This window comes from Branchiostoma floridae, chromosome 7 (assembly GCF_000003815.2).
Source record: "Branchiostoma floridae strain S238N-H82 chromosome 7, Bfl_VNyyK, whole genome shotgun sequence".
Classification (NCBI taxonomy): Eukaryota; Metazoa; Chordata; class Leptocardii; order Amphioxiformes; family Branchiostomatidae; genus Branchiostoma; species Branchiostoma floridae.
In genome coordinates, this window is record NC_049985.1 from 2,021,290 (window position 1) to 2,032,544 (window position 11,255).

General features: G+C 43.0%; 1 protein-coding gene across 1 annotated transcript; it reads left to right on the plus strand.

Annotated features, from left to right (window-relative positions):
* Positions 1-5,977: 5,977 nt before the first annotated feature.
* Positions 5,978-10,657, plus strand: LOC118418911. The gene has a single exon (XM_035825050.1). It carries the CDS (start codon positions 6,055-6,057, stop codon positions 8,389-8,391), a length of 2,337 nt encoding a protein of 778 aa, XP_035680943.1. The 5' UTR covers positions 5,978-6,054; the 3' UTR covers positions 8,392-10,657.
* Positions 10,658-11,255: the final 598 nt, after the last annotated feature.

Here is an 11,255-nt window from a genome sequence, read left to right on the forward strand (position 1 = left end):
TCGAAATGTGAGCTCTTCTCGGTAGTAGTATACTCGAAATGTTTTACCGTCCGTGTTTTCTTACAATTAGAAACCATTGTCTATCGATTTGTTTTCCGTGAATAATAATAATAATACCCTGTTATAAAAACAACTTACCCCACGGATAAAGGCGAACTAAGGTTACATGTATGTCGGCAGAAAGCAACCTCAAGTAGCAAACCCAAGTACTAAGGCCACGTTGATTTGATTATATGGATGACATCCGCGCTCGCACCAATTTTCGGCCATTTCCAAAAAAAAAAAAAGTTTTCGACCACACAATAAATTGTGCAAAGCAGCTGTAAAATGAGCACAAATATTCCGTAGATTGTAAAAAAAGTATCAGAAAACAGATAACTAATGCCATATATAGAATGCCAAAATGAATCTAAAGTCAAAGAATAAGATGTGAAAGGACGGAAAGAAAAAGAATCTATTGTTGGTTGGGGGAGAAACCAGTACAGAAAATTCAGGTCCAGAGGATCATGGTATACCATACTATATGTGTGTTTAGTCCTATGTTCAACCTTCCTGGCCACTTTGATTTCATACTAAAGGCAACTTTTTTTTTTTGGCCAAACTTTTTTTTTATTCGCTCGCTCGCATCAGTTTTGGAGTTCCCGGAGGATGTCATCCATAAAAATCAAATCAACATGGCCTAAGGTACTTTCCGAGCAGAGGTTAGGCTAAAAAATGAAAAGAGTGAAAAAAAACGTCTTGTCCTTCTTGTCTAGTTTTCTTTCTTTTTTGATTTTGTTATACCCCCATTAAAAACGGGTTAGACTCCGGCTGTCTTTTGACGATTTATTGCGTTTTTTTCGGGCTTTCTATTTTGTACACTTTTTATTATATCTTGCGGCCGCGTGATGATTTGTAAAAAAAAACAGCCTGAGCCTAACCTCTGCTTGGAGAGGACCACCGAGGCACGTGTATAACACCACTCCAATATTCAGACAATTACCACTTCTTAGCCCAACCCTCTCCGCGAGGCATGTCGAACATGTTCTACTGAGATTAAGTTGTTTGATGTTTGACTCGTGAGTTCCTTGCCGGCAAGACTTGCATACTTTCCTCGTGAGCTCGCTCCACCCCGAGATTCTTCAGCTTAATGAAGTTGTAATAGTCTGGGAGGGAAGCTGTGTGCGAAATAGCAGAAAACAGAATTTATTTTTCTTCTGCAACTTCTAGTAACTTATAAGTGGTAATGCAAGGTAAAACACGGTAAAATTTCAATAAGTTGAAATAAAAAAATATGAATATGACGAAGAGGTGATGAAAATGAACGTCCTAAATATTTTCATACGCATGTGTGTGAGCTTGTGTATGTTTGTGTGTGTGTGTGTGTGTGTGTATGTGACACAGTGCATGGTGTGTGTGTATGTGACACAGTGCATGGTGTGTGTGTGTGTGTGTGTGTGTGTGTGTGTGTGTGTGTGTGTGTGTGCGTGTGTGTGTGCACGCGCGGTCCGTGCATTATACTTATAGTGTATACACTCAGGCTTGCCAAGCCGATGGTCCTTGTTTACAGCCTTGTCTGGAGAGGAATCCTATGCGTTATAAGGACTTGGTGGGTGATGGCGAGAAAGGGACAAAACGACGACCATGGGTTTTCTTTTCAATTCATATCAAAATTGTTTGCTTAGTAGAGTTTAAAGATTTATTCTGTATCCACTTCTTGTACTTTATATTTGACCATACAAAAGTCACTGTACTTTTTTGTCGTGTCAATAAAGCTTGTTCATATAAAAAGAATACTTACAGTAATATCCCTATCTTTCTGTATGCACGCTATTATGTGGGTACGATTTTCTCTCCATCACTCAATCCTCAATTTCCTCAGAAATCTCATGAATTAACATAGATCTAAGTACCGAGAGCCGCCTGATTGATGAATTGTGCGTGCGGCCGGTGTGGCGAAGAATTTTCCAAAATGAATATCAAACTTTTCCACCACGTAAGCGACATAGCACACGCTTTGACTGACAGCTGCATGGCTGTTGCCATGGCTACGGACCGAGAGTGTTGAGAAGTGCGGCTCGCCGGTCTTAACGAAAAATCAGAAACTGCTGGGGGAAAGAGCAGAGACGACAACTTGCCATTTTCCTATCGGAAACAACACAAGATGCGAAAATGAGAACGAGCGACCACCGCCGCCTGATCCACCGGTAAGTCTCTCTTGTGCACCTAGAACAGTTAAAGTTGGCCACATTCTGCTCTCCAAGCAGAGGTTCGGCTGTTTTTTACGTTGTTTTTATGTGTTTTTGTCGGGTTTCTATTTTGTACCGTTTTTTTTCCCATGCCCTCTGTCCATGCGTTTTCTTCGTGCCCACCGACCAATACAAAACAGCACAAAATAGAAGGCCCGACAGAAACGCATATTGAGAACAGTTCGTCGTATTCGTCGTAAGATTGTTTTTTGTCGTAGGGTCTTAAGCGGATAATTCAGAAAATTTAGAGACCCGACAAAGGCTTTACTTAACTTTTCCTACGATTATAACGGTGATTTTGTTTCAGTCACCAGTTCTTTAGATAAACGTCACGTTTTTTTTTTCTGTGTCGCATCTTAATTTCCAATTTCTCATATCGTGATGGCCCTATATCTTGGTGGAGGGAACTAATTTTTGTTTTTCTTTCCTCATTTTCAGCGACGTCTGGCCGTTCTCCGGACCGTTCCTGTTTGGACGCTGCCGCCCTGCCGGACCAGGGAAGGGAGGACTGGAAGAGCGTGCCCCGCCGCCGGTATTTTATCATATTTTATTTTATTCACATATATATTTTTTAAACCTGTTATCCAGACCTATTATAATAAATTTGCTTTCTGCGTGAGGGGATTGATAGGTTTGGATGCCAGGCTAGCAGAGGTTCGGCTCCGACTGGTTTTTGGCATAATTCTAGGCGTTTCTGTAGGGCTTTCTATTTTGTCTTTGAAAAAGAAAGCCGGACAAAAACGCCGGACAAGACAACAAGGGCCTAACCTCCTCTTGGAGGGTACACTTCTCCGTTCCAAACGTAATTTTCAACTTGGTGGACGTATTACTTGTGAAAGCACTTTGTAAAATATACATCAACGGTAGAATTCATTGTTTTCTTTCCATCCAACAATGGTAAACATTTAAATTTTACAAATGACTCTAGCAGCAAGATATTGGCACATCTTTTAATCCTGCTATAAACGCGTGTCACAGTAGCATGATTAAGTCACATACAGGTTAGCATTCAATCATTCATAGATGTAACGTTAAGTTATGTGCTGATCAACGTTTTATTTCCTTTTTATAAATCAAATCCAAGCCACTGTAATCTTTGCCAATATGATAATTTGAAGAAATAATGATTTCAATTTCTCGCATAAGAGTTCATAATAAGAGTTGATTATTGGTAGGTTTATTACAAATTCTTGCCCGAGGGCTTATTGCAAGTGACAAAAAATGACAGACAAATAATAATAAACACTAAAACAGTAGAGTAAGCGACTACTCTAGTCTAACTTAAATATGTAACTTATTTGGTTTGACTTTTTATTATTGATATTTCACTTTTGTCTTTCTCTAGACAAGAGTTGATTATTTATGTGTCACTTATTTCTCTAGCTGATAATGATAAGAGCTAATCATTGATATGTCTCTACAGACTAATAGAATCCATGTTCCCCCACTTCATACAACTAAGTAATATAGACAAATTTATATTCCTTATGAATCTAGACAAACCTTTACTTATAAAGTATATCTGTTCTTACATTTTCAATATCACAAAGAAACGAGAAGAAGCCGAATGTACACAGTAGAATACGATCCTTGAGTAGTGTAGATTCATTGTATCATTATATCATGTTGTATCATTTGTTGTGACCTGTACTAAACCCAGTGGTATGAATGTACAATAAAGGTCTTCATTCATTCATTCTAATTTCTCTAGCGGGGTGACGCCCAGGGCGTCGGCCACCCTCCTGCCAAACCTCCTGACGACTACCGACAGGGCAGTGGGCGCGGACGGGCGTTCAAGGGCCCGACTGACTACGGTGGGCGCAGACCGGCGTTCGAGGGCCCGACTGACTACGGTGGGCGCGGACCGGCGTTCGAGGGCCCGACTGACTACGGTGGGCGCGGACCGGCGTTCGAGGGCCCGACTGACTACGGTGGGCGCGGACCGGCGTTCAAGGGCCCGACTGACTACGGTGGGCGCGGACCGGGGTTCGAGGGCCCGACTGACTACGGTGGGCGCGGACCGGCGTTCGAGGGCCCGACTGACTACGGTAAGACTGTCCGTTACTTTTAGTTACATATGATCAAGTTGTGTTAGCCTTCGCACGAAGCAGAGATGTCACCCAATGCCTTAAAGGGCCCTTTAAGAAAATTTGATGTTGCTTTCCTTGAAAATGGTAGGGTTGGTAGGTAGGGATTTTCTGTTTTTTTAAAGGATTTTGGGCGAAGGGACTCTAAGAAGTACAGTATAACAATGTACAATGTAAAACTGAAATGCATCAAGAAGCTATTTTTTCAACATCGTATTGTATTTTGCAGATATACATTGCATACACACAAGTGTATTTGATAAACTGAGCATAGAAGAACAATATTTATTACAAAATCTTCAAAGCCTCATTTATCGGTTAACAGAATGCAAAAGCAGAGAATGCTGCTGGGTCGGCAGGTTTTGCTAGAGTCAGCTGAGTTACTTAGCGTAATTATTTTCCAGCGCCCAAAAACTGTTATTCTGTGTGATACGAAGGCCAGCTATGTACACAACTGATTGAATGTCGTATAGAAACCATCACTAGACCACACTTAGAGTCTCAGATACTGGTCCATTCATTGTATATTTCTTTAGATATTCTAAATGTTGACTTTTTTCCTGATTGTAACGATAGTTGGTCAATATTATCATGATGCTTGACAAGTCTTCAGAATAGTACCACCAAGTAACAATTTTTAATCCATACATGTAACGTTATCCGCTGATCATAATAATAGTCCTTATTTCATAGTGTGCCGGAAACTGCTATGGTAGATTGTCATACCTCTATGTCATAACTGCCTTTATGCCATACCTAGCCGGGTTAGCGTTCGATACAGGTGTTCCGGACTGTATCACATGGGCTTCCATCAACTCATTCGAACGTAGAGCGAGTGTGGCGCTGTCGAAAAATTCAAATACCTGATTTTTCTTAGGGGACACCAAATTACCTCAAATTCCGACTCCTTTTGCATGTCTTTTCTCGGGTGTGTATATGAATAAAATACAACAAGGTGTATATATTGGGGTCTTTGGCCGTCGGGCGATCCTACCCGCGATTTTGCTGAGACCTTGTTATATTCTATATTGTTACATGTACATGTAGTTACATTTCTGTTTGATGGTGATCACACACAGACACACACACACACACACACACTCACGCACACACACGCACACACACACACACACACACTCTCTCTCACTCACTCACACACACACACACACACACACACGCACGCACATACACACACATACACACACTCTCTCTCTCTCTCACTCACACACACACACAGTCACACACACACACACACACACTCACACACACACTCTCTCTCACTCACACACACACACACACACGTGCGTACACACACACACACTCTCTCTCTCTGATCTCTTACACACACTCACACACACACACACACTCTCTCTCTCTCACACACACACACACACACACACATACACACACACACACACACACACACACACATACATACATACACACACACTTTCTCTCTCTCTCACACACACACACACACACACACACACACACACAGTGGCGCACACAAGAGACATATACATGTACATGTGTACTCAATATATACATATATATTCAAAAATTCAGACAAAATTACAATGATCCACGTTCATTTTTCAGGTGAGACAGCTGGCCTGTTTTTCACCAGTCCCGAAAGTGGATGAAACCAGATCAGTGCAGAGCGATCTTCGCACACGCCAGAGAAAGGCTTCGTATTTAGTCATTACTCGAATGTTAACATTGAATATTGAATATCTAACATGTTCAAAGTAGTAGCGAGGATTGTAACTGTTCTCGCCATCGTAGTTGGATGTGTAGGTTTAGACCCGACATGTTTTCCTGGGTGCACGTACACAAATCAGTGGACAGATTGCGTCCCGTTCCGTAAGTCACACGGTTTGGGTTTGCGTTTGCAAGGTACTTGTATGTTATGCACTGCGCAGCTACAGCAACAACCCGCGCGTTTTGTGCAGAACTCCTCCGAGCCAACTTCTCTATGCCTTCCGGATAAAGATAATGTGGCAGTTAGGGGTGTTAAGCTTGGGGTACTCTCAGTTCAGAAACTACTGCCTCCTCAGAAGTCTTCAGTTAATATCAGTACGGGTATTCTCGCTTTGGTGGAATGTGGAATCACAGATTTAGAACAGGGCACTGTGGCCGCCTTTCCTGTCTTGAAATCCTTGCAGCTTGATTCCAACAACTTGACTCACGTCAAGCGAGCCTGGTTCGACGGTTTGAAATCTCCAAAGTTGATGTGGACCCTGTCATTTTCCCACAATAACATAAGTATCATAGATCCAACATGCTTCCAGAACCTTACTGCCCTCACAACATTGCTACTCGACAACAACGCATTACAAAGCATCGACCCATCTTGGTTTCACAATCTGAAATGGTTAACCCAGCTGTCTTTGAGAGCAAATTCTATCAAAAGGCTTCCTCCTCAGGCATTCAAGCCGTTGATAAGGCTTCGCAGGCTAGATCTGAGCCGAAATGCACTGACGTGTCTGTCACGGGAGACTTTGAACGGGCTACACAAACTAGAAGAGCTGGGAGTGAGTGGGAGTAGATTGTTTGCTCTCGATGATTTTGCTCCATCGGTAGTGAACTGGCGTCTTGATTATGGTTACACCCGCTATACCGGCCAGACCTTTGCAGTTAGGGTTAACCAGGTGCTTTTCTGTATCTCCAAAGGTCCTGAACTACAGGAATATCACGTCCACATACACCATAACAGCACCTTGCACCTACCTCAGCCTGATGACAATCATATCGGTCAGTGTAGAACATTGAAAGGGAGGTTGACCGCAATAAACCAGACAAAGTATGACTTACCATTTGTAGCCATGTGGGTCAACACAGAATCAGACAGACGCATTTCAAACATCACTCACATGTGCACACGTGCCTGGAAAGATGCCGGAGGCGTAAAGGTAGCCCTGGGGGGAGACACTACTCTGCAGATTGTTCCCATGGGTATAGACAGGTCCCACCAACCCCAAACCGTTGCTGTAGTCGTGTCAGGTATCATGGAAGATGATAAGCACAGAAGCATGTCGTCTGACGATGGCCACGGCAAAAATATCAGCACCTTTGGTCATGAAGAAATGCTGAATGTGACGTGTCATGTCGACACCGTCCGGGGGGAGACACACCGACATGTCTTCACCACGCCCTTGTCCAGCACCCCTGATGGCACACAGTGTACAGAAAAGGTGATCCCGGTCACAAGAAAAGCAACCACCATCATGACAACCGAGGTCCCCTTAAATCAGACGAGCCCAGTCACAAATCTACCTGTGACTGCGCGACCGGTAAAAGAGAAAAGCACATGTACATGTAATGTATGGCTCATATACAGCATCACATTGTCAGCTGTAGTAGGGGTTGAGCATATAGCGCTGCTAGTAGCGTTTGTATATATCATGATAAAACGGCGCCGTTGTTCACAGTCAGGCGACCCACCTGCCCCTGCTGTCGCCTCCGTGAGTCGCTGGATGCTAGGCGGGGCAGGCGGCCGTGTCGTCTCGGGCTCTGCGGCGGACTCGGCCACACAGACCGCTGCAGGCGATGAGCCTCAGTACAGCGAGATTCCCGACGACTTCTACAACCCTTGTTACAACTACGACAACGCACGGCCGAGGGTACAACCTCCTTACTCGGAGATCCCAGATGAGTACTACACTCAGTACTACAACACACGGCCTTGGGTAGATCATCCTTACTGGGAAATTCCCGACGAGTACTACAACAACGAGAACAGACGGCGCCTCTCATACCCCCTGACTCTCCGGGTGCCCGGTCAAGGCGATGATGCTGTGCCTTTCTACGCCGCTGTAGCTGAGGTGGCCCTTCCTCCATCAACCCGGCTGGGCGGCAAACATCCATCCTACAGCACGGTCCCTCGTACCAGATCAGTCCCACAGATACACGCACGGCAGAGGAAGGCACACATTAGATCGTACGGCGCGCCTGTAGCGGGCAGGTACAGCGTCAGAGATATGGCTGCCATTGGCAGATACGGCAGAACACGAGGGGCCCTCATGTCCAAAGCTTGCCTGTATAATAACCCCTCTGCTAATCGTACCATACATTAGCAAACAGACAGCAGACAGATCAGAGGTACCAGCCGCCAAACCCTCAAGGACACGCCCAAATATGTCATCACCAGGCCCCAAGTCCCATCATTTCCAGATCTAAAGCTGACATCTTGGCTTAAAGTGTAAGACAGACCACATACACAGTCCAAGAACCTGTAGCATTGGCGTATCTAAGCCGGTGAAAGTAAGGTTGGGGAGGGTTGGTAACACCAAAGACAGCTTATGTTCTATATAATGTAACGCTAGTTTAACTTGGTAACGCCAAATACAGCTTCTGTTCTATAAAATGTAACGCTAGTTTACCTTTATCCGCGGGGTATCCTAACCTATATCCATTGTATTTAGAATTTCCAGTCACTCATATTTTCAAAATGATGCAGTTTGAAACCACCGTCCACTGACTTAGCATCCCTAAATATACCGTTTTTAGATACAACGGATATAGGTTACCCCGCAGATAAATGTGAACTGGCATTACCCACTGGTAAATGGTTTATGATGTGACAACAGTCTGACCTCGAGGAAGAGACAAGCAATCTATTTCTGCTCCAGAGAAAGTTACAGAGCAAATCATCTTTCATCCTCCAACACATAATTTTACATGAAGGCCTTGAATTTAGACCTGAATTGTCCACAAATTTTTGAGACCCCACCTAATGCCACATACCTGTGCCACATATACCTGTATCTATTGTGCCATGCATGTACCTCCACATCAACTAAGGGAAGGCAGCTTGCCATATTTTTGGCCATCTGAAATAGTCTGCACGCACGCACACAGGCACAAATGTAAACGCACACATACACTCTCATGCTAGCACGAACCGCGAACACATGCGTCCGCTGTTACTCTTAACTATTCCTACAAGACCCATGATATACACATCTTAGCTTGCGAGCAAAAACGGCTTTTGACTATTGGCAACATGTTTTTTTTCTGCATTGTGTGCGCTGTAATGATTCTAACAGTTGTGACATTCAGCGCTTATATGAATCTTGTACCCAGGAAAATTGTCGGGATCGTTAGTTGGTAAGTTTTGGTGTAGAAATTGTTGTCTTGTAACTTAAAGTCTGAAACAAAAATGATGTTTTTTTAGAGAATAGGTTCAGTCATTGTTTAGGTTGTAACGTTAATGTTAAGTACATTAGAATTGTGAGTAAAAACATCAGGAAAAAAATCTTCAAGATGAACTGTGTAAAACTGGATCCATTCAGTCTCCAGGGCAGTGAATAATCAGAAACGTGTACTGCAATGCATATGAGAAAGAGGGTTAAGTTTATTTATTGTACATTTTCAAGCGAGATGGCTAGCAAATTGTATTTTTCAAAAACGCTGCTGTGCTCAGTACAAAGGGCCTTTCCAGAAACAGCCCGGGAAGGGGCAAAAGCAACAGAAGTAATTTATCATCATCATTATTATTCATCAATCATAACCACGGCCACAGCATTGGATCATCCCTGCCTACCAGAAATGGACAATCCCTACTTTCCCGTGCAGAATACACCAACAAGTCTTTACTTCTTTTGGCTCTGAAAGGTCTCACATATTTTGCAAATAATGATGCTCATTTGGTGGCGCTACCAAGAAAAGCCCAGTCGTGTTGTTTTCGCCTGTCATACCATTGGCTGTATAATTTATGGTACAAACAATGATACCCATTTGGCAGCGAGATTTATACCAGAAACGCCCATTGTTTTTGTTGACTTTTCCTCAGAAATTTGACATAAATTTCGATCATAAGGGACCAAGAGCCTGAAGAAATCAAGTTGCTAGTTCTAGCAGCCCTTCCACCTCAAATAGCGATAGATTATTGTGTATCTAGGAAGGAGACTGAGAATACTAGTATTACACTGTCAATCTTGAAGAGTGTGACTATAATTTTGTGCCTGAACAACCAATGATGTAATGGTGATTTTTATCACATATCATATGTTACCACAGGCAAGAATACTAGTATCATTAAGTCTTGTTTAAGAGTGTGTCATAACATAACTGATAACATTATAATGTAAATGGTGATTTCCATCAGAGAGGTATGATTGACAGAAGTCAGAAAGCATCCCCGCCGCCAATGTGCGCAGCTGCATTGTAATGACGCGTACTGCGTCATGTCGGCTGCGCCCCCTGGTGGCGAGGGTGAAAGTTGCAGGAGGCATGTAAAATGAAAATCGTTGATACACTGTTAAAGTTTTGTGAAACCATTCCCATACTGACTGCAGACGACTTGCTTGTAGCTGGACTACCAAGCATGTGAGATGTAAACTTGTGGTAGGAAGTCAATAAACATTGCATCAAAATGTCTATCTGGCCAGGAGTTTTGAATTTCGTGCACATGTGTATGATAGTTATGAATGAATGAATGAGTGGGTAAATGAATGACAAACTGAATAAATGGATGGATGGATGGATGGATGGTTGGGTGGATGGATGTAAAAATGAAGGAACAAAGGAATTAATGAATAAGAGATAATGTTCCAACATAGTTTAAGCTCATCAGGGGCCATTATCAAACTTGACCTTCGTTGTCCCAACCCAACCCACCTACCAAATATCACAAGGACCCATCCAAAACTTCTTGAGTTGTGCTGTCCACAGACACACAGATGTACAGGGTACAACAAGTTTTTTTTAAAAATGTCTTTTTAATAATGTCAAAGAAGGCATTAACATTATACTGAAAACCCACAAAGGGAACACATAACGTCATATTGGAGTAAATTTGTAAAGATGGTCGGGGGCTGATTATTGAAATCCAGTTTAACTTTTAACTTTGTAGATGACCTACTACAGTCAAAAAGGTACAAGTGACCACCTCTACATAGACCGTGTAGCCATTGGTATACAGTCAAACCTGTACAAG